Source organism: Rhinolophus ferrumequinum, chromosome 27, assembly GCF_004115265.2.
Source record: "Rhinolophus ferrumequinum isolate MPI-CBG mRhiFer1 chromosome 27, mRhiFer1_v1.p, whole genome shotgun sequence".
Taxonomy (NCBI): domain Eukaryota; kingdom Metazoa; phylum Chordata; class Mammalia; order Chiroptera; family Rhinolophidae; genus Rhinolophus; species Rhinolophus ferrumequinum.
Genome location: NC_046310.1, coordinates 24,260,028 through 24,286,458, shown reverse-complemented (window position 1 = coordinate 24,286,458; position 26,431 = coordinate 24,260,028). Strand labels below are relative to the sequence as shown.

General features: G+C 44.4%; 1 protein-coding gene across 1 annotated transcript in view; it reads right to left on the bottom strand.

The window, feature by feature from the left end:
- PCNX2 (pecanex 2) overlaps positions 1 to 26,431 on the bottom strand; it is a 219,624-nt gene that overhangs the window by 85,899 nt on the left and 107,294 nt on the right. The window contains exons 20-21 of the mRNA XM_033099629.1: positions 20,453 to 20,594; positions 16,713 to 16,890 (exon numbers count right to left, since the gene is read on the bottom strand). Of these exons, the coding sequence (XP_032955520.1) occupies positions 16,713 to 16,890; positions 20,453 to 20,594 (320 nt within the window). The remainder of the gene's footprint in view (positions 1 to 16,712; positions 16,891 to 20,452; positions 20,595 to 26,431) is intronic.

The following is a 26,431-nucleotide window of genomic DNA, read 5'->3' as shown; positions in this document are numbered from 1 at the left end:
TATAATATAATATAATACAATACAATATAATATAATACCGGGTCTTATATAATACAATATAATATAAGACAAGTCTTATATTAATTTTTGCTCCAAAAGACGCATTAGAGCTGATTGTCCAGCTAGGTTTTATTTTCGGGGAAACACTGTGCTTTCTTCCTTCCTTTTCAATTCTTTATTCCTTTAAATTCCTTATGTTTACCTTCATCCCACTACTCTATATATGATACAATTTCCCCACTTTTGTCTTAGATTTTATTTAGCCTTTTCCTCCCTGTGGAGAAAAAACAGCATCTGGATTCTGTTTTGGAGGCTTCCTTTCTAAGGAAGGTCTATTATAATCATACTGGTGGCAAATGCTGCCTTTCGGAAAGAGGTGCGACGGCCAAGTTCATAAGCCTTCTATAAAAGACACATGCTGCTTTCACCCATGTAGCATTTTAGTAAGAGAAACAAACAATGCTAATATACGCAGCTATGAGGCAGCTTTTCCTCCACCTTTTTGTGAATGTCCCCGTGTCCATCCCATCCCCACGTTATCTCCTGGAGGTCTAACTTATGTTCTCTCCTGGGATTTTATACCTGTAAAAACATTTCCTCAATCTTGTACACAGAGGGATAAGGTGATTTATACAGTGGCGTCCCATATACCAGGGCATTCTGATTTAAGTACTAACCTTTCAAAATTTGTTTGTTTGTTAATACAAATGTAATAATATAGTCTATAGTCTCACTGTTAAGATTCCAAATAGTTCAGAATTGCATAAATTGTAAAGTGAAAGTTCTTGTTACCCACCTCATGCTGACCCAACTTCCGGTACCAGCCACAGTGAATAACCTGGTTGAGGAGGTATCTTTCCTGGGATTTTCTGCACATGAACGTATGCAGTATGTGTGTGTGTGTGTGTGTGTGTGTGTGTGTGTGTGTGTGTGCGCCCTCTTTTAAGACTGAATTAGAAGTACACACTGTTGTGAAACTTGGTTTTTCTACCTCAAATACCATGGACACCTTTCACATGGTATAAACTGCTCTACCTCACATCTAGTTAGCTGCATAATACTCCATGTGTGGCTAGACAATCTACTGGGTCACTAACTACTGATAGACATCTAGGCTGTAAAAGTTAATTTAAAACCAAATGTCACACACTTATCTAAGAGGTGGTACAAGGCCAGCGCAGAGGCTGTTAACACAGGGCACTCCCCTGAGCCCTGGGGTGAGCACAGTCTGACACGCCCCTCGGTGCACGATCACTGGAGCAGAAGACAATTCTGGGGCACAGACAAAGGCACAGGATGTTATTTCCACTAGGGCTGCTGTGTGAAGGTGGGGCTTCAGGCACCAGGCTTGTTCCTTGTATGGAGAAAAGGTGCACAGAGAGTGAAACCAAGCAGAATTGAGTGAAAACAAGCAGGAGAGAGAGTTCAAAAGGACAGAGCCTGCTGCCATGTTTGCTCTGGGGATGCCTAGGTCTCACATGAGGTCCACCCTTCGGCATACTACCAACGTAAAGCAATATAGTTCCAACTTTGAGTGTTTGTCACTTGACGTCAAAATGTTCTGAGTAATATGCCAAATTGCTCAAAGTTTCATGTAAAATTAAAAAGTAGTTCAAAGGGCTTCTGGTTTCTTCGCTGGGACACACAATGCTGAAAAGAGCGTTCCTCCTACCCTTACAATGAAAAAAAAGCCAGACAAACTCCAAATTCATGACTGTTATTTTTAACCTGTTGGAGAATTGGATTGTAGAGCAGCCGCCTAGCCCACAGTCTAAGGAGAAACAGGCACCTTCAGGGAGAGAGGAGACAATAAGTACTCACTCACCTGGGGCAGATACTATGAGACCTTGCTAGAAAAAGTTTGAACAGAAGAAGTGATGACCTGGTGACAGTGGAGAGTGGGACAATGTGAATCCTCTGGGGCCATAGATATTGGAGGTTCTTTCTCCATAAACTCCACTAGGTGCTCGCAGGAAAGACTAGAGGGAACCCTGAGAAAGTGAATAAAGTGGTACAGACCTGAAGGAAGGAAGTAAGCAGCAGACCTGTGGAGGGGCACCAAACTGCAGGACTTTCTCTCTGACCTCTCCTATGGAACACAAATGTTAGTATGTGGAGCAAAGGTCAATAAACACTGCCATCTTTAGGGCACTGGTGAAAACTCACTGCAGCTGGGGGAAGGGACCGACAACAACAAAGAGCCCCACTACTGAGGAAGGGGCAGGGGTTCCTGCTGGACCCACAGCTACGGCTGGGGGAGGTACAAGAGAACTCAGAAGGACACATCCTTGAGACCAAGGGACACTGTGAAGGCCTAAGACACTGATGGGTAGGGACATGAAAGCACAAGAGCAAGCAGGGAAGTACACTGAGGTGTGGCACAGACCTACAGCTCTGGCCACCAACTCCCAACCGAAACACTGGGTTTCCCTCCAGGAGTCCTGACGCCTGTGGTGGCCTGCAGGTAACCACAGCAACAACAAACGCCAACCCGGCCAACCTCCCAACTGGATTAACTCATTCTCCTGCATTAAAAATCTAGCAGAAGGAAAGGCATGCTTTAGGCATAAAATCTTTTTACTTTATTATCTGTGGTCCTCTACAAGATGTCCAGCTTTGAACAAAAATGATGAGGCATATGAATGGCAAGAAAAATATACTAAAAGACAAAGTAACAATCAGAGCAAGACTCAGACATGACACATATGTTGGAACTATGGTAAGGGCCCTAATGGAAAAGGCAACGATACAGGAGATTAGATGGGTAATCTCAGCACATGGATGGAAACTATAAGAGAAAGAAAAGAAAATGACAGAGATGTAAAGCACAGTAACAGATATAGAACACTTTCAGTAGGCTCATCACACTAATACAGTTGAAGAAAGAATCAATGAACTTGAACATAGGTCAAGAGAAATGACCTAAACTGAAACACAAACATAAAATTGAGTGAATTCAATAGAGGAAACATTACTGAGAGCTGCTAAACAAAGAGCTGCTGAACAAAATCTAATTAAAGCATATTTTGAATATGCTTTGGAGAACACGCCAAAAGAAGTATTTGAAGAAATACTGACCAAGAAATTTCCAAAATAATGACAGACACCAAGCCACAGATTCAAGATCAGATTTACACCAAGGAGGATCAATACCCAAACAAGCAAACAAATGAAAAAACAAATAACATCCAATCTTACAACAATTAGGCCCATCATAATCAAACTTCTGGAAACAAAAGATGAAGATAAAATCTTGAAGGCAGAAAAAAAGAAACCACCACAAAAAACCAAAACCAAACTAATAAAAAACACCACACAGAGAAGAGAAAAAGTAAAAATTACAAAGACTTTCATCAAAAACCACGTTAGCCAGAAATAGTGGAACAGCATTTTTAAAGTGCAGGGTTGGGGAGGGGGCTGTCAATAAAGAATTCTATACCCAGTGAAAATATCTTTAAAAAATGAAAGAGAAATACTTTCTCAGGCAAGCAAAACTAACAGAATTCATTGCCAATAGACCTATACCACAAGACTTGTTCAAGGAAGTTGTTAGGTAGGAGAAATATGATATAGGTTGGAAATTTAGATGTACACAAAGAAACAGAGCATCAGACATGGAAAAAATGGGAGTACAATTTTTCTTATTTTCAATTGCTCTAAAAGAGCAATTTTGATCTAAAGCAAAAATAGTAACAATGCACTATGTGTTTATAGCATATATGAAAATAAAATGCAGGACAGTAGCACAAAAGAAGGGAGGGAGGAAACTGTTGAAATTCCTTACACTACACATGATATGGCAGAATATTATCTGAAGGTCGATTCTGATTAAAGTTTTAATTTTTAATGTAACAGCAATGACTTTAAAAAATGAGGCATAAATAATAAGTCAATAGAAGAAAGAAAACGGGATGAAAGAGTGGTTCAATGTTTTGCCTGCTCCTCTTCCTCCACTGCTCTAAGTAGCTGTCCGCTCTAGAAGCCCACATAGTATTTGGCTTATAACTTCACATCACATGAAAAGCAGTATAGCCTCCTGGTAACAAGGATGGGATGGGCTTTGGAGTTACACAGACCTGGCTTGTCTCAGCCCTGCCTCTCACTAGCTGTGTGATGTTGGACACGCTTCACTCCACTGAGATTCTCATCTGCAACGCACGTATGGTAATGGTGCCGGTTTCAGAAATTTATGGTGAAGATTAAATGAAATGCTGCATGTTAACGTTTTAGCTTAGGACTCAGCATAGAAGTGCTCAATAAATACAGGTTATTTTACTTAATGCACTTATGACATTGTTTGAGAAGTGTTCTTCGTTGTCTTTCTCTCCCACACCCTCCATCGGAGTGCACGCTCACTGGTGGCCTGACCTGCTGGTACTTCTAGTCGTCCACTTGTTTCCAGATAAGTGGTGCGGGTGCATAATGGGTGCAAGTACGATATTGTTTTCCAGAAAGTGAAACAATGAGTGAAGAAAAGCCTCAGGTATTTTCCCAACTCATCAAGTGATAGAACCATGTGTTCAGTGGACTTTTTCTCGTTACTTCCTGATTCTCATTTACCTGCCAGATCGTTGCCATGGTCACTGATTTTCCTGATAAGAGGTATTTACCCTCTTTCTCCCTGGATGTTTTAAACTTATATAGTAACCATCTCAGTCTTATCAACAGCCTTTCTTCAACTAAGGCAGAAGCACCAAGGTTTGGTCCATTCAAAGTACTTCCAAAACTGGTAGCTCAAGGAAAGAAAGGACGGGAAGGTCGGTGACCTCACAGAGCTTGTTCTAAATCTGAGCACCTGGTAGAGGACATGATTTGAAATCTGCAGGTCCCCATATGAACATCCTGTCGAACCAGAAGCCTCCAGCCAGTAACGGATGACAAGTGCCAGTGGTCAGCCTCATAAGGCTCCTAGTTGCTGAGTAAGGAAGGTTTTCAAAATTCTTTCAGTGAAGAGAGTCTGGAATTGTCACTTCTCCTGTACTCCCAGAAGCCACTCAAGTAGCTGTTCTGTGCCTCAAACACACATCACTTCCCCGTTCTGCAGAGTCACGAGAGTGGCTCCTCAATTTTCGGCCGTGATGAAGGCACATCACCACGACCCTGATGGGAGGGGCGTGACATTCTGCCAGTGAGTCGTCTCCTTCCGTAGAGAAAGTGGCGGACTTTTAAACAATACGGGAGCCACAAATACCTCTCGGACATAGTAGCAGGGACACATGAGACTACGCAGATGTTTGAACAATATCCTACATCCATGTATTTAGGATAACACACTTTTGCATGACACTAATGGGGGAAATGAAGAAAAAAGGGCATAACTCTTCCATCCCAGGCTAACAGTCCCCCGTGGGGAGGAAAGCCTGATTGCCACTACAGAGGGGCTGTTGGCATTCCTTCCGGCCATACGTCCCTTCCAGGAGATGAATTACAGCAACATGTGTGGTTCGAGTTCAGGGGAACTCATCTCTGGTGTGGGGGTGCTGTACTTGGGAATGGAAGATACAGAAGTTGATACCTTGGGTTATAAATCAGGACTGAAGGATGTTCGGGGCTGCCCAGGCACTTCCGGCCAGTGACATGACACTGTAAAGAGTGAAGTCACGGTTGGGCCACATGTAATGGGCTGGCCAGCTGGTTGCATCAGCTTGTTACCGTGGGGCAGAGAAATCTACAGTGAGAAGCAGGCTGTGTCCTACCCCTCTCAGCTTTGCCAGAGGGGCCTGGCTGACGGTAGCACACAGAGCACACAGTCGCAGGGCAGCAGCCAGCTCTGCTGCTCATGCGCGGACTTCCCCGCTGTGAACAGGAAAGCAGGCAGCGGTGAGGCAGCTAAACAAGATTGATGAGAAGCCAAGAAAATCCAAACACACACCATGACAAACCCAAGGAGGGACCTCTAAGTGACCCATATGCTCAATCTGAAACTCCCTCCTCCCCATGCTCCCCTGCCCTGTGAGTCACCATCTCTCCAGAATAATAAAATGTCATCCAGCCACCACATCCAAGCTGAGACTTCATTTCTCAAAAACCAGTTTTCCCATGTCTGCACTTGCAACTGAACTCAATGGCTTTGTATGAGGAATCACGGTGACTCTGCATTTCGTTCGATGCTGCAGGAGGCAGGAAATGAATAAGCACAGCCGCCGGCTGAGCCTACCACTCAAGGGGTTTCCAATTTTCTTGGGAACACAGACACACTGGACTACGTTCTTTGTTTCTGGACACAGTACTGAGCTTGTGAAATTCTTCTCCTGTGCCATCCTGGGTGGCAGCAGGTGAACGTGTATCCCTGAGAGCCGGAAGGTGTGCCATGTTCCTGCAGGGGCTTCACGAACCTTCTGCAAACCATTCTTTACTCCTGTGCTTGGGCAGAGTGGGAACAGGACCAGTGTGGCCCTGTGAGTGACTCTGGGTAAGTCACTGAATAGTCAGCGTAAGAGAGCACCATTCAACGTTCCACAGTGGTTTATGTATACCTACTGTGTGCCTGAGTCTGTTCTGGGTATTGGGACATAGCAGTACACAAATCAGGCTCTTGTGGAACGTAATACTAGCAGGAAAGACAACGACATGATATACAAGCCAATGACAAAGCACGTTAGAAGGTGATGAATGGCTAACAGGCAAAAACTGCAGTAGAAAAGGACTGGGAGGCTGGGCGGAGCATGGAAGAGGGCAGGGTGCAATATCGAACTGGGTGGAAGGTCTGCCGCAGAAGCTGAGCTCCAAGCCAAGCCATGAAAGAGCTGACGTGGTGAGCCCAGTGGATTTCTGGAGGGGAGAACTTTCAGACAGGGCAACATAGAGCGAGGATTCTAGAGTGTGGAGGAATTGCGTGGACAGCCAGATTCCACATGGGGACACGAGAGGAGGTCAGAGCAGTGATGGCAAGCCAGCTGGCGTTGGTCCGTCTGGGGGCCAGTGCAAGCGATGCTGGCTTTGACCTTGTAGGAAGTGGGGAGCCATTTCAGGGTTCTGAGCAGGGACAAGATCTGGATTGTGACTTGCGGGACTTCCAGTTTCTGATCCAACATGAAAAGAGATTAGAAGTCACTCCCATTTTTACAAGAAGAAAAGGCTGGACAAACTGAAAATCGACGACTTTTCTTAACCATCAGATGACTTACGTCGCAGGACAAACCTCCACGCTGGAATTTGGAGGGCCAGGGGTCCAGAGTCAGTGAGACCTGCCCACCCGGGGCGGAAGTTCTAGAGCCATGAATTGGTGGGGATTCTTACATGGTGATTCTAATCTATTGCTGGAGTCTGAGAGTGTGGACTGTGGACTAGCATGAGACTGAGAAAGTCCTGGGCGCCACAGTCTTAGCCACCCCCCTCCGCCCCGCACTTCCATGGGATTTGCCTCCAGAACCTCCAGTAGTTCTCATGGAGAAGAGCCAGGAAACACCCCCTCCTGGGTCCGGCAAGGGGAGGGAAGACAACCACAGTGAAACACAATGGCCCACCCTGAAGGGTAAAGGGCTTTGCCTGGCCTTATCCCAGTTAGAAGAAGAGTTCCTTCCACTCCAGCTTATCTCACCCAAGGGAGGAACAAACACAGGCAACAGGGTCAGGGTTTCAAGGAACTAGACCGAGAATGCTACTGCGGAGAAAGAAGCAGAGTGTATGGGGTGGGGGCGGGGGAACTACATCATTCTGGAAGCTCTTATGAAGGTCACAGCCCTGAGACACAGGTCCAAAAAAGGACTGAGATCTAATTGGGAGAGAAAAGAACATGCCCCCTCCCTTACACCTTAACCAGCACACCACAAGGATCCAGTGACACCCGATTACAGCTGAAATAACTGCAAGACACAAGCTCTCAGGAGGAGTTTTCAGGGAAGCCAAAAATGAAGAGGAGACAAAACAAGGGCACTAGAAAAGATCGAAGCCTCTGAGACCTACAGCAAACATGAAACACAGTCAACTCCTAATAAAATCAACATAAATACCCACAGCAAAGGCCCGTTTACCTCAGTTTCTATTGCCTGATACAATATGTCCAGCTCTCACCCCAAAATTAACGGCAAGCAGAAAGGCAAGAAAAAAACAGTCTGAAGAGGCAAAGCAAGCATCAGAATCAGACTCAGATATGACACACATGTTGGAATAATCGGACGGGACTTAAAAACAACTATGACTGATGTGTTGATAGCCCTAATGGAAAAAGTAGACAACTTGCAAGAACAGATGGATAATGTAAACAAAGAATGGAAATGTGAAGAAACTATTAAAAGGAAATAAAAGAGATTAGAAACACTGTAACAGAAATGAGGAATGCCTTTAATTGGCTCATCAGTAGACTGGACAGTCAAGAAAAGAATCAGTGATTTGGAAGACATGTTGCTAGAAATTTCCCTAACTGAAAGGCAAAATGAAACAGAAAACAGAACAAAAACAGAACATCCAAGAACTGTGGGACAATCTCCGAATGTCTAACATATGCTCACTTGTGATACCAGAGGAAGAAGAGACAATGGAGCAGAAGAAACATTTGAATAATAACTAAGAATTTGCAAAATTAATGACAGACACCAAAACACAAATCCACAGAACTCAAAGAACCCCACGCAAGACTGAACACACACACACACACACACACACACACACACACACACACACACACACACCCTAGGCATATCAAATTCAAAAACTCGAGGAGTGTGAGTTAAGTATGGACTTTAGTCAATAATAACAGACCAATTCTGTTCATTAATTGTGACAAACGCACTATACTAATGTGTGAATAATAGGGGCACCTGAGCCTCGAGTGTGAGGGAACTCTGTACTATCTTCACATCTTACTGCAGTAAACTCAGGTGAGAGGTAATGATGCTAGGACCAAAATGGCACCAGTGAAGGTGGTGAAATTGAGAAGATACTGGGTATACTTTCAAAGGTTTATCTCTGAGTAAGGACCTGAGAAAGCGATCAGAATTCCAGAGTCCCCGATGAGCTAGTGTAACTCTTTGGTATTTGTAACTTTCCCGTCTCCCCCACTAGACTAAGCTCTAAGAGGGCATTCCTGCCAAAGCATCTCAGTTCCTCAGAGAGCTAAGGAGCTAGTAATGCTGAGATCTGGTAGTCACTAAATAATAACAGTTGAATCAAATTATCTGTATGATGAGATACTGCAGGTCTCCTTACTTCTGATTGGACAGAATACTGATCAGTACTGAAATACTGATAACTCAACACTAAAGCAAATGTAACTCTCTCCTACTTACCTTACTAGAGGAGGCACTTTCTTTTTAAAATCCACCTAATTAACTTTCAGATTGACATTTATATTTGCACTGTAAAACTTACTGATGAATTCCATAACGCAATGAACACTCAACACTGGGAGGTCATTTTTTAATTCATTTGTACGTTCCTGCTCAATTCCACTACGTGAGTCTAACGTTTAACAAGAAGTGGTTATGCCTCTTGCCGAAACTGTTTATGACACTTTTACTTGTCATTATAATGACTATTCACTTCAATTAAATATTATATAAACAGACACAATAGAAGTGCACGTGAAAGACACTTGCTTCTATCACAATAAAGTTGAAAGCTGAAGACCCGATGAGGGCAAGTCCCTAAAAATAACGCTTGGGACTTGGATGTGAATGCGTAGAGATGTGGGAACAGAGGAAATGTGAGCTGCTCTCAGACTGCTTCACAGGTAACTTGAACTTCTCGCTTCAAGTAGAACGTAAGAAACAGAAACAGAAACTGAACACCCTGGAAAACGCATTACGGGCCTGTTCCATGCAATGAGACCTTAGAGTCCTCATTCAGTAGATTTGTACTCAAAGGCATGGTCTGTTCTCCTTCAAAAGACTGGTAATGAGAGTTCATGTACAAGTCTTAAGCTATTATAAAATTATAAAGATAAGAATGTAGGTATCATTTGTTATTTCCTGCTTAATTTGTTCAATGAACCAACCAAGCACCTGCCAAATTTAGATGGAGATGAAGTTTCCAATGCACTGTGATTCTTCTCCTACTCATCCCCGTTCTCCTCTTCTCTCTCACCATTTCTTTGTCACCCACACTGGTAAATGACAAGCGGCTCCCGGCATGTGACTGATAGATTTCCTACAGAACACTGCAGGTGACTTAAAGGATTGATCAGAGCAGAGTTCGTTACTTCACTTCCCTGAAGACAGGACACTGTGGGGTATGAAGAGCCCGCTAGGCGTTAAGGCTTGATGTGATAATCAATCCGTAACAGCAGGCAGTCTTGTCTTGTAGAGAGGAAGCTATGACATGACCTTACTGACCATTCCAGAATTGGGAAAATGATCAATAAACCTGACAAGTCCCTTCTTCAATTCAGTAGGGAAAAGTCAGCTAAAAATAAACTGGAAGTGGAAAATGGAGCATCAGTCAACATTATTTAGCCAAAATGATTAATTAGCCCACGTAATGACCCTGTGAGAGACGTGGGTGCAGATGTCACCATCCGAAAACTCAGAGGAGGCAGAGGGAAGGCACGCTGAGAGAGAAAACGACATCTGTGTCGGTGATCTCCTAGCCCGGGATGCTAGAGAACTGTTCTGGTAGTAGGTATCAAGCCCCGTATTTTACATCAAGAGATGGTGGCACTAAATAAACACTGTACACTGGCCTGTCACATCACACATATGTAGCATGTTTATTCCTGGCAAAGGCAGTGGACGAAACCATTTATACATAAGGAGAATGTCATGTCTAAAGTCATTCACCTCTTCTAGGCCAATAAAGTATCAACAGCCCTAACGTGCTTGTGATGGTGAAGCTTTCTATTACAGACAGCTTCACTGAATAGCCTGCTGTAAGTTTTCCAAAATGCCCACACTGAAATGCACTGACCTATGGCCAATGCACGTCGTCAGTCAGCTACAAACTGGCAGGGCTCACTGAACCCGGAGCAGTACAGTGGGAACGGGAACCCAGACAGGAGTAAGCAGGGGCCCTGACCGCCGAGAACCGCCCCGAACAGCGCCAGCCCTCTGTGCCATCAGTCCCAGCGCTGAGCTCTCCACTGCTAAATCCAGTGTCCACTTTTCCGTCTTAGCTTTTGATCTCTGTGTAGCCTCTGAGAGTGTCGACCCGTCCCTCGTTCCTGAACCGTTTCCTTTCTTGCTTCCCATCACACTGTACTTTATCTAGTTTCAGGGGTCACTTTTCAGTCTCTCCCTGCATCTTCCTCTTCTGCCTGTCTTGTAAATGCTGTTCATTCTTATTAGAAGCAACAGAAGTCCTTCCGAAGGATTCTCTTTGGAGGCCCTTTCATGTACATCTGGTCGACCCAGCAATTGCAATCAGAAGTGTGTTTCTTAAGTGCTCATCACAGCAGGACGTTGGTTGTGATCTCTGTGAAGTCGAATGCAGTGGCATCTGACACTGCACGTCTGCTCTCCTTCTCCTCCCTCCCTGACTTGCAGTTCAGGTAGGACTCAAGGGTGGGCAAGACGTCCAGGCCTCACTGACGAGAGGACATGCATCCCTCTCGAACCTGAACCTCGTTCGTCAAGGAACACACGACACAAATGAGACCCTCCTCTAGGATGTCAGCTGAAACAATAAGGAAAGATGCTTTCTCTTCTTTCTGGGATTATTAGCTGTGAGAATGCTATAAATCTAGAACTGCTAGTGACCAGTTACACCATGTGGATACAGCCAATCTAAGAACGAAGCCAGCAGAGGAGAGAAGGAGAAATAAAAACAGAATTTCAATGCTGTAATTTAAGCTTCCGAAACATCCAATCAGTTATGTGAACTATTAAATTCCCTTTTTATATTAAGCCCGTTTCATTTTTGTTTCTGGAATTTGTGAACCGAGAAGTCCCAATCACAGAAAAAAAAAAAAAAAAGGAAACAAACTAAATGGCTATCAATAGAGAAATGGTTAGTCAAATTATGGTACGTGCTGTGGAATACTATGCAGGCATCAAAAGGAAGAGGCAATGTTATGTCATGGAAGTTCTCTAAGAGACAGTAAGAAAAATAGGGAAGTATAAAATGTAAAGAATAGTCCTATCAAAATTTTATATGTGTGTGCGTATAGTGTGCATGTGTGTATGTGTGTGTGTGTGCAAATACTTAAGAAAACAGAATGGAAGGAATTATTCTGAAATGTTCACAATGGTTATCCTTAAAGAGAAGAGGAGTTAAGGAGTGAGGGATGTGTATAAAAATCGACTTTCTCTATATTTTACCATTGTTATCTAATTTCATTGCAGTGAGCATACATTTATGTATTAGTTATGTAAATTAAGATATTAAAATGGGAAAAAGTCCTGTTCCATAGGTCTTTACTTTGGGTCCTCATCACTGCTCATTCCACAATTCAACACATCAAAAAACAACACTCTTTGCCCCCAAAACTTCTTTCTCTTTTTCCCTTACTCTGGTTACTGCCACCACTGCGTCCCCAGAGCCCTGGATCTGAGAGCGCCCCCAGCGTGCCTCTGCCTGCCACAGTGCACGTCCCCAACATCCAAACCACCGCTAACTGTGACCAGCTCCCGAACGTGTCCCATCTCTGTCCTCACTTCTGCAGTTCAAGTTCCCTGCCACGGCCACCTCCCTTATCAGATTTGACTGTAATTATCTCTTGACCTGTCTGCCTTCTTTCCAGATTCCCAGGCAGGGGAGGCAGCCTCGGAGAGAGTCCTGCGCTACCAGTTTATAATGTGAGACCTCAGGACAACAGACTTAACTTCTGTGCCACGAAGCTCTTGTGGGCAGGAGCAGGCCCACGTGTGCAGAGCGCCTGGCCCGGGGAAGCGCCAAAGGGGGATCTGCCGTCATTCTTACGATCAGTCCTCTTTGTGCCCTAGTACAGTGCCTGCACAATAAATAATCATTTCTGTGAATGAAGTGTTTTAAACAAACACTTCTGTGAAAGTGTGCATTCCCTCAAAAGTGGTTCAGTTTTAAGACTTTCCACCTGTATACAGAAAACAAAGAAAATGCCATTTAGAAACTGGTTTCAAATAATTCAAATACTAATTGCAGTCATCCGCAACACAGCCACTCACCATGGCTGTGCTGCAATTATTCCTACAGCTTTATATCAAAACAACCTCCCCCATTAATTTTAATTTCCTAAATAATAAAAGTGCTAGTACCCATGTTGAACTAATGGCCTGTAGAATTTCATGCTTAATGTGTCCTGGAAATTATCCTCTGGCAGCAATTTTTCAAGTCCTGCTTCTACAACTAAAAATTACTAAGAATTTCAGAACAAGATGATTTCTAAGAACTTTTTCAGGACCAGTGGGAGAGCACGAAAGAAGCTTTGTCATCCTTGCTCCTATGACAACCTAATATTACTTGCAACCAAGTATCTTCACCTGGAACATGTCTTAATGTCCCCCAAAGACCTAGGCATACTAGAAATGTCACAAATTAATTACATTAATTAATTCTTGAAAGTGAAGAATGACTAATGGTGCAGAAGAAAGAGAGAAAAGCGATTGAGAGAATGGGGGACAAGGAAGGATGACCTGACTTCTCAAAGGCAATGAGCCCCTTGGGGTGTGTGTTTGGGGTGTCATACCTCTTAGGACAGGATGTGCAGGGGCCCCCCTTCCCCTCTGCTTGTCCCTCCCTCCCCCTCCGGCCACGTGCCCTGGACGCCATCCACTAGGAACGTCCAGACCTCCATGCTAATCATGGGCGGCATTCATCTTTCCCGTTAGGCTCTGACCCTAGAGCTCGTTTCCCATTTCCACCAGGTCTGGCAGCCTGAAGAGACCAGCCAGCATGCATCCTCGAGACCTCAGGGGGGTTGGTGATGCGGGCGGCAGAGCACCACACACAGGCAGGGCCCTCTGGAAGCCATGGGCTCATTCTCTGGCCCCCTGGTGCTTTGATCTCACTCTGCAGATCGTCTCTCCGACAGTGTCTCTCCTTTCTTTCTACCATAAAGCCTGGAGGATTAGGGACAGCGGACTTACAATAACGAGTCCTATATTCACACAGTGCCTTTTTTCCAAGGACACTGGATGCCCTTCCAGTGGCTTCCATTCGTCCTCAGCCCTCCCGTGCAGTGGGCTGCAGGCTCCGTAACAAGGACTCTCTAGTGAGCGGAACAGGACAGGGCAGGGGAGGCTTAGGGATTTCCACAACCGGCAGACGAGAGCACGTGTCATAAGCAGGACTCTGATGAGTCTACGGAACAAAGGAGATTGCACACTGTGCAATGAATAACTCTGAAGAGTAGAACTGCCTACAAGAACAATCTTAGAGGTTTCCAGAAAGCCTCTAGCAAATACATTAATACGGACCATGTTTTAAAAGACATATTAAAATGGGTGGAGGAACAGAAAGCACCAGCTGGGATTTGCAGGCGGGATCTTTCCAGGAAGCATTCGCTGGGGGCTTCCTCCGGGCCACCACCGTCTTGGCACTAATTTCTACTGGCTTTTAGCCCCAGGAAGATGTCAAATGCTGTCTCTTTCTTTAACTACATTTGTTTTGGTCAGGGAATCAGAGCTTATTCCTCATTCCAGAAAACATACTGCTGCCAGCCCTCTCAAGATGAAGGGCGAGCGGGCATGAGAAGGAGAGAGGGACGTGTCAGGACTGCCTCACCACGCCCTGTGCTGGTCTTTCTAGCTTTTGTCTCATTGGCTTTTTGTTGATGTTTTAGACTCAGCTGTTACCTCCAGCCTAAAAGCGGACCCTCAAAGTGTATGTGTTAATGCTCCCTCAATTAGTAAAAGTAAGAACCTGCCACCACGGTTCTGTTTGAAACACTAGAAAGTGTTTTAATTGGTGCTTCAAAAGGTTAAGGGAATGAACGTCAAATGCCTGCAGCAACCACGTTTCTACAGATTTAGTTTCAGACTATGTCCCGTCAGGCCCCACACTCATGCACAACACGCACCCAGTGTCCCTGTGACAAGAAGAATGAACAACCTCTCCGCGTCACCCCTTTCTTTCCCCCACAAGCCTCTCTGGACACCGCAGCCAGCCACACGTTTGCAGCACTGGCCTCTCAGCTGACCAGCAGGCAGCCCAGTAGGGACAGGCCACCTGTGTTCCTGCAGATGAATGTCACTGTCCCTGTGGCACATGTAGGACCATTTAGAAGCCGTGTTGTTAAGACGTTGCCAGAGAGACCCTCACACTCCCTGCCACGCTTCACAGGATGGGCCTCTCCCTTTACAGGATGATACGGAGTTCAGGGTGGAAAGCCGGCGACGCTCCTTCACATACTAACAGTAGGTGACTTCTCTTTTACTGCGATGGCTTTAAAAATGCTACCATGTATTTGGACAGCACATTTTACTTAAAGGTCTATCAGAGTTATGTTCACGAACCCTCTCAACACCCAGCTAAGCCTGGCGTCATTACTTCTGTGGTAAAAGAAACAGGTTCAGAAAGGAATACAAACATCACCTTGTCACAATACGCATCCTGGCAGGGTCAGGAATTCAGCCCAACCCAGCACAGTGGCATCTGTTATACACTCCGAGCCCTGCGAGCAGTAACATGATTTACGATGACCTCATACGTGCTTGAAAGGTCACAAGATATCATTTTACTTTTATTATGTGAGATAATGGCAATTTATACATCGTGAAGGAAAACAGGGCATGGAAGCCTGTGAAAATTGGTAAGTTTATCAAGACCGAACAGGAGTCAGACAGAGAACATGTTTCTGGGTAAAGGAGCAAGGCCCAGGTTCCGGAATCCGCTGGGAAAATGGGGCAGGCTGTGGAAGGAAGAGTAAGGAGCAAATGACAAGTGACACGAGGAGGATGTGGACAACTGAAAAACCAGTGCTCAACCAGAGTTATAACAGGAAAGGCGTATGCAGTGACGGGGTGATTTTACTTCTGGAGTTTCTTCAGAATACTCTGAGAGTTTTGAATTTGTTACCTAAAACAAGCAGATCGAAAGCCAGTGAAAGGATAAAAAAGAGAAAACTTAATAGAACTGATTCCAAACAAGGTAAGAAAATAAGTTTAGGAGGGAAAAAAACTTAAGCTTTAAAAATGATTAACCGAGAGGGGAAGCTGTGGGTTAAGTCGATCTCAGGTAGGGCGGAAAACTGAGCACACAAGGAAGCCGGACGTGAGGAGCTGTGGTGTCACTTGGGTTATGGTGTCATTTGCCAAGAGTTACTCACAATTCCTTCTCATTTCTGTTTACAAACCCAGGCTTATACAATCAGATGAGTACCCGGAGGGTTCCACTCCCCTTATGTTAAACACTAGAGACCATTGCGTACATTTGCCCGCATTGTGATTGGGATTTCTCATTGCCCATGTTCGACTTTACAACAGGTGAAATCTTGACCTGAGACAAGCTAAGGGAATGGAAAGGCACCAGGGGACCAGGTTCTTGGCACCAGGTCTCAAGTTCACCTCCAGAGGCAGAATGCTAGATTTAAACAAAAAGGCTGGTTGCTAATCTTTAATTCAGAGCATTTGAGATCTACGGAAGTTCTATAATGAGATTGTTAGCAGAGAAAAACATCATAAAATTTCAAGCAACATTAACAGTTAATTCATATTAATTAGTGATTTTTGGCAAATAACACGCACATTGACATTTCATGGGGAATGTCCCCCAAATGGCAGCCAGAGTGTAACGTGCATATGTAATTCAATTTCATTTCATGCTATAATTTTTTAAGAAGAAAATGTTTACAACTCTTAAAACATTTGATAAGAAATGTACCTTTTAAATTTTAAAATGAGGAAAATAGCCAATAAACTTGCCTTGCTGAACAAAATGGACATCATGAAGAAATCCAGTAAGAAGCTCTCGGAAATATCTTTGTAGTCAAAACGGAAGAAGATTACAGTGAAACTCAAGTGAATGTACTGGAGAGCTGGGTTACAGAAAGAGGTCCGCAACAGCTTCATGCCAGCCAGCGTCACCAGAAAAATGTCCCAGCTGTTAGAAAGGAAAGAAAGAAGAGTGATCAATGGCGGTGTGCAAACTACTGGGTGAGTGACGCTAGCTAACGTTTTTGGAGCATTTACTGTGCATTCTGCACTTTGCAGGCACAAAAAGCCAAAGCGGGGGGCTCTATGATTACCCTCGTTTGACAGAGTAAACTGGGTCTCAGAGCTTGAGTCACTTATCTAGGGGGTCACGGCGGAACTAGGATTGAAACTCAGTGCAAGGGACTCCTGAGTACAGACTCTGCCACTAGAGGAGGCTCCTTTCCACCATATGCTTTTCACTGTCCCCTGTCCTTCGGCAAGGACACAGAACTCCCTTGGGGCTTACATGAAGGACTGCTGCAGTGACAGCTTCCATGGAAAGCTTGAAGGCAAGTGAGAATCAGAGCGCACGCTGCCCCTGTGAGGTCTGTGCAGTGCATGCCTTTTGTTATAAAAGAATCTTCCCGAAGCAGTGATGTAATCAGTCAGTATTAAATTGTCAAAAGAGGAAAAGAACCCGTATCTTAATAATGCCATTGTTACTTTTTTTACATTTTAACTTCCAACGTTTCTCAGCATATGTGTCATCCCAGCGAGCATAAGCCTTCTGGTCTCCCTTTTTTTCTGCTGAAAATTCTATCATCAACATTTTCTTCCCAAGGCATAGGCCTTTTCAGTTAAGGAGCTGACCAAAACAGTCTGGCAAAGACAGACCAGGACACTGCTTTGCACCCTGAACTCCTGAAAGGCCCTGTTCAGGGGGTGGGGTTAGAAACCGCGTAGGGACCCTGCGCTGTGTGTGCAATTCCACCAGACGGAGAGGTCAGCGGGGAACCACCGACGTATCGTGAGAGTGACGGCCTGACAGGGCAACCACCTGCGTGAGGGGTCTGTCTTTCTGCAGGAGGGCTTTGCATATATTACCAGGTCCCCCCACCCCCCCCAATTATAATATCCTCTCTGGGAACTCAAAAGGAACACAGAGGTGGGAATACTTTGCAGACAATGGTTGCACTTGAAAGAGAGAGGCTGAATACAGAAAACTGGGGCCGTGCCTCAATGTCCCCGAGCCTACAGGGCTCCTGGGCTCTGGACCCTCACGCCGTCATCACTACCTTATCCCGAGATGAGGGCATTGAAAAAGTGCTTTCAAAGCCTTAGCACCAATCAGGTGCAAAATTGTCATTCTTGTCATCAGAAAGATCTAATGTAGGCATTTTTATGTGCTGTGATCTGATATGTTGCATGCCTTCAGCCCTGGGCTGCGGTCATTCCACTCTGCCCCTGGACGTGCCCGGAGAGGTTTGCCCCAGGCCCCCCTGAGAAACACTGGCCCTTGATTACACGCAGGTTTGGGAGAGAGGGAACGTTTTTATGCATGCTCGCAGGAAGCCCTCAGTGTGCCTGCCACAAGGCTGAACACTGCTCCACAACCCGCCTTCCTTTTCCTGGACAACTAATGGCCGTGACGTGACAAGAACACAGTGTGAAAACCTGACTTCCACCCCAGGGTACAGCATCCCCAGGGTGACAGCCAAAGCCCTTGGAAAGACCCCAATGACAAGCATCTTAAGACTAGGGATAGTTTGGTTTTCAGGGGAGATGGGTGATTTTCTGGGTTATTCAGGCCCGATCTAGATGAGGGCTAATTCTAAACCTTCTGTTTTCTGTGACTATCGTTAAAATGCACGGCATTTGTGTTGTGTGTGATAATGGCGACTGGATAAGACGACAGGAGCTCTAACGAGTGATGTTATGGCCTTCCTAACATTGCAATAGTAACGGCTTCAGTTAATGATCCGTAACTAAAGGTTTCCTAGAGGCTTACATAGCAATCAGGGAACAGTGAGTGGCCTGGCACAGATGCATCGAGATCAGACTGGGAAATATAAACACCTAACAAGATACGATTCAGTCACTTGATAATGCATCCACCCATCCTTCTACCATTTACTAGCGGTTTGGTATTGAAAGCTGACTAAGAAACAGTGCGAGTGAAGAGTTCGCTATCTGACCATCCAGTACAGTGGGCGCAATGAAGGACGCTCACAAAGCTTCAAACAGGCCTCTGGGTGACACTGACACACAGCCTCCTGCTGTCCTTTTTGAGAACGGCTCGTCTAGTGGAGTGGTTGAAATCTTGAGAGTTGTTTTTTTGTTTTTTTTGTCTTCAGATGGATGCCTCAGGAATATAAAGGGACTGTCAACTTTGGGCTCTGAGAAAAATAATTCTGTTGGTATCATCTTGCAGTTGAAAGTACCTGGAGGTACACAGGTAAGGTGCTACTTTCTGACTTTAGTGTTTGGGAAAACATTGCAGGGGTGACGGAGTAACATTAGGTCAAACTGGACTCTCTCTGAACTGTTTCTTTGACTCTAATTCCCAAGCCTTGTGTTCAACAGCCAGAACTGCTTGCTCTCAACCTGCAGCTCGCTGGAGGTCTAATCCTGATGCTGACCGGGGGGGTAGGGGAGACCTGGAAACCTTAGCTCCACACCCCAGGCAGCACTGGTCCTTCTTTGCTACCTTGGTTCTGACTAAGAGCCTTCATTCTAGAAACGAAGGATCTGCCTTGTTCTAGGTGGTCATCATGGGGTCAGCCAGGATTGTTCCAGAGTGGAAACACCTTCCATGAGGAGAAGCAATTGGGGTTGTACATGTAGTGTCACCTCCTGGATTGGGCCCCATCCAAACTGCGTGAGAGGTCTGTGGCTCCATTACCTGCCTTCTTCACCCAGTGAGACTAATTTTCACTCTGGACCTGAAGTCTAGGATTTTAAGTACCAAAAGGCACAGACTTCTTGCCCTGGCCTAAGTGAAACAGGTCTGAGCTGGAAGGAAGGTAGAGTCTGATAAAGGCAGGAAGGTTATAGGGTCATTTCATTTAGTGTCTGCCTTGTAGGACCATGAATCCTCTCCAAGCCCAGTATGCCAACGCCTTTGATCTTCGCTTGCTCAGTCTTTGGCAAGTATTCATCAATTTGTCCTCATCTCACCCTGAAAGGAAGAGCAGGTTTGAATTCGTCGGCTCGACATTATTCATCAGGGTTGACTTGGGCACATATTGTTTAAGCAACGTGACTAATAAGCAAATCTCCTACTCTAACAACTTATTTGACTAGAAACTTCAACATTTTGCCAGAAGGACAAATCCATACATTATCCAGAGGGTTTCCATTTGTAAGTTCAGAGTTAATTTTAACATATGAAACCAAGGGCCCAACTGTACATTGTCAGTGCTTGCGAAAACGGCTGTATGTGAGGTCAGAGGGGCAGTAGATTGGGGGCGGAGGGGTTATCACTTTGTGAGGTATGTAAATGATAAACGTCATCGTCTTCGGGCTCACTGACTAAGTTCTTGCACGATGATTTTCAATCCACTGACAGTTGTTCACAGCGTCACTTCAAGTAGATCTAACTTCATTTGCACCCCAGTCACCTATAACCACCATCTAGCTCTAGCGAGTTTGAGTAAAAGACCACCATGGAAGCTGACTTCTGCAGCAGTTTAGAGAAAAATCACTAGATTTTGAAAACAAATCATGAGAATAAACCATGATCCACTTACTGGGTCCCGAGTCTCCGGTAGTTGCTTATTGAAAATGCATCAATGGTGAGTGCGTTCAAAATTATCGCTGGGTACAAGATATATTTTTCAAAACACTGAAGCCAAACATAGAGTCGTTCAAACCACATTAAATGGGCGACATCTGAAAGAAACACGAAACCCACTTAGAACAGCCACGGATCAAATTATTTTTCTTTAAGCACATGTGATAATAAGTAATATCTCCCCTTTAATTCAAAAGCCACTGGTTGAGAACTCCAGACACTAGACACTCACCACACAGAGTGACCCAACAGTGACATAAAAGGGGCAGTCCCCTCAGGATCAGGAGATAAATGACCTGTTTCCAACATTCTTCCCTGGGACTTTATGGAAAGGGTTTCAGGGAGCAACACAAACACCACACACACAAAAATCAGTCTTAGTAGGGCTGACATTTCTATATAAGAATGTATTATCTTTACGACTCAAAACACAAAAGCTATCTTCATCAAATGAAGGGAACCACTTTGAGCTCCTCTTGTAATTGCAGAAGTCAAACGTGACTTGTATTCATCTTTTGTTATCGGTATATGTTGAGTATTATAATTTTAATACAGTTTTCCTTTCTTAAAACGTGCACACATTTTTTTGGCGCCCTCTGTGTGTTCACATCCACCTTCTTGTTCCTCCTGAGATTCAGCCCCCATCGATGGATCCCATTCTTCCTGCCATCTTGGTTCAGGAGTCACTCCCTTGACTCACTGGTAGCTCTGAGAGGCAAACGGCAAGATCACAGTGTCTGCGGCACTGAACACCCGCCTTCCACGCCGCATCTCCCAGTGCTCAGCCTGTGCTTCTGGGCACAGCCAGGCTTCTTGAAAAGGCTGTCCGTGTCTGGCACCCCAGAGTCTTGTCTCCTACTTACGGCTGACACTTCTGCCCCTGTGTTTGTGGCTCCCGCACGGACATGGTGAGGCCACTTGACACCTCCGAACTGACCAATAACTGGTGCTTCTCAGGCCATCTTACCGGACCGTTGTGAGGCGTGAAATATCACTGGGGCTTCCTTCTTTGGAAACTCTCTCCACTCTCAGCTTCCCCGCCCCCAAACTCTCACTCGTGCTCAACCCTTTCGCACGACTCTTCCATTTCCTTTGCAGGCTCCTTGGCCCGTGGGTCACCTGCTCTCCGTGGACCTCTTTATCACATCTCCCGTTGTCCTGAACTGATATCCTCTACACCCAGGACTTGCAGTATTACTTCCGTACTGATGTCACCCGAGCACCTGGATGAAGAAATGCCTTCAAAGGACCCCACGCCCACAGAGAACCACTGCCCAAACCCTGAACAACACCGTGTAGTTTGGCCTAATATTCTTTGGTGCCCTTTGCTCAACACTGTGAGATCCACTCACTTTTGAGTGCAGCTGTCATTTTCCATTCTCACTGCTGTAGAGTAATCTACTGAGTGAACACACACAGTCCATTTTTCCAGTCTACTGGGCGTGGGCATCTGGTCAGCTTCCAGTTTATACCTATGATGGACAGTGCTGCTATGAGCACCCTTGTACACGTCTTTCGGTAAATGTGTGGCCCTGTGGGGTATATCTATCTAGGTGTGGCATTGCTAGGTTATTAAGTGAGCATGCAGGAAGCTCCAGGAGATGCCACCTGACAATTTCTCAGAGTTCTTGTGCCGATTTTTCGCTCCCACAAACAGAGCGAGAGCTCCTCCTGTGTGTTTCACAAAACATTTTCTCTCTCCTACATCTTAGCTACACTGGTGGGCATACAGCAGTATCATATTATGGTTTGATTTTGCATTTCCGCAACGATTAATGCAGTTGAGGACTTTTGTACATTTACTGGTATTTGGATACACACTTCTGTGAAGTGGTTCTTCAGTCTAGTGCCTAGTTCTTTTTCCAATTGGATCATATGTCTTCCCCTTACTGATTTTTAGGGGTCCTTTATACATCCTAGGTATGAGTCTTTAGTCAGATATATGCATTGGGAAAACCTTCTATTTTATGGTTGCTTTTCATATTTTTAATAGTATCTTTTGTAGAAAAGAAATAATTTTAATGTGCTCCAACTTCTCATTTTTTGTACTCTTAGAGTCTTTTATGTTCTGTTTACAAGACAGAGATCATGACTACATTTTCCTATGTTTTTCTTGAAAAACTTTATTGTTTTATTTTTCACATTTAGATCTGCAAGCTATCTAGAATTGGTTATTGTGTGTAATGGACGGGGTTGAGGCTGATATTTTTCCATTTGGATATCTAATTAACCATTACCATTTATTGAAAATAACTTCCATTTCCTCTGCGCTGCAGTGACCCGTGCTGTTTTATATGCCTTTGTATTTGCAGGCTGCTTTCCTGGAATGTCCCTCCATCTTTCCTATTTGAGAAACCCCTGATCTTATTATAGAACCAAACACCCTGCCATCTGGAGCTTTCCTGGACCCCTCCCCCCACTTGGCATTCCCAACACAGTCACTACCAGCGGCTGCCAGGGGGAGAGGGTTCAAAGTGTCCATCCTACACTGACACTGCTTAGAACCATTAGCACATGGTGATAGGAAAAAGGAGTCCAACGTTTAATTGGCTTTATTATTGTTGTTAAATTCTTGATAAACAATACACCCCTCTTCTGCCTGCTCCCGGTGGACCCCGCCATTTCCCTACCTTTGGTGCCCACTTCACTGCCCTGTATCCAGCTTAGGTGTCTGCCAGACACTGAGCCAGATATGTGTATATATGACCCTTAGTTTTAAGGCAAAGTATGTTATTGCTTTGCGCCATCACTGTACACTGTGAATTCTACGATTATAGAGCCTGTCACTTCTCAGAGGAAGTATTTATTTACACATTCATCTTCCCACTAGACTGAGTCTGTCAAGAGCAGGTGTCCTGTCTTAGCTGGCTTAGTATTTCCAGTGCCTCGCAGAACACCTGGCCTAGAGGTAGGGTGTGGTAACTTGGCTATCTGATCCATTTTAGTGGCTGCGGGAACTCTGAATGATTAAATTGAACAAAGAGGGACTAAGAAAGCAGCCTACTGGAATTATTTTTTCGATTACAAAACAAAAATCATTCTAACTGTAGCATATTAAACAACATTTCCATTTCAATCTCTCATAAAGTACAATCAGTTACAGTTAGGTTTCCTTTTCTACAAAATCATTTTTTCCTGATTTCTCAATTTATAAGAGATCAGCAGTGTCACACTGAGGCCATCACACCAAATGCTTTTCAGCCAGCTTATAAAAATACGTTATCAGAGTTCTATCAACATTTGTCACCAATTCAGAGAAACATGGCAACCTTTGCTAGATTGCTGTAAAAATACGTAAATGAAGAGAAATATAGGCCAAGCTCATCTTGCTGTATTGTTGGAAGAACATTGGAATGAAAAGAAATATTTGTCTGGTTCATCCCTGTGGAAGGGCCTGATACCAGATGGATGGATGGGGTGGGGGTTGGTCCAGACTTTCAAATGCTGCTCACGTTTACTCTTAGAAGATGCTATTTTCCAGTGAGTGGGGATAAGGCCAATCTGAGTGAAGGGACACAGTCCCATTGGAGTCTACAAGAACTTACTGCAGATACTGATAACAAATATGGGTTTACCATAAGAATTTTGGTTTGTACATCTCAGAAACACATAAAGCAATGAATTTCAAATAATATAGAAAGGACTAATAAACCCTGAATTCACCGTCCATGTCTTTCCAAATATTTGAGAGCGAAAATACTTATAGTGAGACCTTTATTCTCTGTGGTACCTGGTTGGGGGTATGGGGTATGCGTGTGTATGAAACTATGTCACGGACACAACTCTGAGGCATGTGGCTAAGACATTTAGGCTCTAGGAAGTCATGGACTGTAAGCGCCGTTCTGTTGTCTGACTGTGGAGCCGCGAGTCCTGGGGGCTGTGGTCAGTACGGCCTCCACGACACGTGTGAACAGCGAAAGCCCGGCATCCTTGGGTAGTAACTGGGTCTCCTGTTAGAGACCCAGCTACAAGACCACAGCTACAAAGGATGCTATGTTGGACTTTGAAGAATAAAAGGAACTGCTAGAGAACTAGAACTCAATTCGTTCATATGTCATAAAATCCTTTATTTATTTTTTCATAGTTCCCTTAGTCAGAGTCGCGAAGAAGGCTGAGCTGGGAGCCAGCTCTGGTGCAGCACTGACGTGCTTCAGGGGAAATGACAGGGACAAGCGCTGACGTCCAGACGTGACGCAGAAGCCCCTGCATGCCTCCCGCTGATTCATTCTGAAAGTCCAGCTGAGAGGACAGCGGGCGCATTTCACACTGTGTACACCAGTGAGCACAGGTGTGCGTGGTGCATTAAGGGAAAAGCATTTTAGGAAAAGATTCACCCCAAGGCATGGACTCCCTGGCTGGTGTTCATACAGCATCCAGCCAAAGCAGGGGTGGGGAATGGTGGAAATGGAGCTGAAATAAACGTCTAGGAATGGCAGAAAGAGAGAGAGCGCAAACCCCAGAGATCACCAACTCCAAACTTCTGACATCAGGTTCTGCTAATTTATATACTGAAAGAAAATCAATTTCAGTTTAATTCTTACATATCTCTAGATTCCCTCTATCAATTTTGGTAATTTATTCCAATGAGATGCTACAATCTCTGGATTATAGAAAACATTTAACAGATAAATCGAACTCGCACTGAATGTTCATATTTGAGAGTTGAAGGGAAACAAATAGAAAAGGTGAATGATGATACAGAAGAAGCTAAACAAAAGTGTAAGTCCAGAACTGTGAATGCTAAGAGGTTAAACTTAGTCCTTTTTATGGAGTTACCATAAAAAGCTAATAAAAAGGAAAGCTTACAAAAGCAATAACATAACAAATATGTTTCTTGAGTCCCCAAACTGTCTCAATATTCATACAAAGTCAAGTTAAAAAGAAAATCTTTGCAATGATATTTTATAACTGCCTTTCTGTAATGTCCCAAATATGCAAAGAGACTGTAAAAAGACATTACTTTAGCATTACTATTTCTCTTTTCCACAGAATATTAGGCCCTTGAGAAAAAGAACGCAAACTAACTATGCCATTTACAAGTTTATATATGACTTGTTACAACCGAACACGTTAAATTTTCTCAAAGGCTTTTTAGGTTGTGTTTCACTTAGATGCTTATGTTACTAAAATAAGTCCTTCTCAGTAATTAAAAGGTAATCAACAATCCTCAGGATGTTTTCATCTTTAGGAACATAATTTTCTCTAATTCAAGTCTTGAATATGATTAGGCTACAAGGACACAAGGCTTCCAGCCGTACAGGGTCCACACGTGCTTATAAGCATTTCAGTGCGGGTGCCACTCGGTTCTACTGGCCTGTCACCCCGAGGTGTCCAAGAAAAGAGACCCTGCAAAATGGAATTACTATCCAGGCTGGGAGCATCCACCCTTATTACAGGGAACTGCTTTTTGCTCTGAGCCTTTCTCACTCTCATCTTTCTTGCTGGGCCAAATCTCCGAGCAGGAAGTCCTTAGCACTAACATGTGCACACGTCATGGTCTGTTCTCTAGAAATGCGCTTTCTCGTTTTGATGCAAAGGTCCTCGATTAATATCAAACTGTAGTGTTTGAAACTGAAAACACCAGTGAAATCATTTGTAAAATTCTCACATGAAGAGGCTTTGAGGGATCTTTCCAATGTCCTCACTCTGGCACGGGGAGGAAGACACTTCTAGGCAGAACCACCTTGTAAGGACTCTGCTCTCACTCATTTTGCATTCTCAACACCTGACCCAGCGCCTAGTACATGGCAGGCGCTCAGTGAGTGTCCAACTTACAAAATCAGAATCCCTTCCCCAGTAAAATGTGATTCATATGTCATCTAAATTACAAGATTACTTTAAAACACCACTTCTCTTTTTCCACTAGCATCTCCATATATTATCCTATCATAAAGTGCTCCTGATTTTTAGGGTTCGTTTTTTAATACTTCTCCAA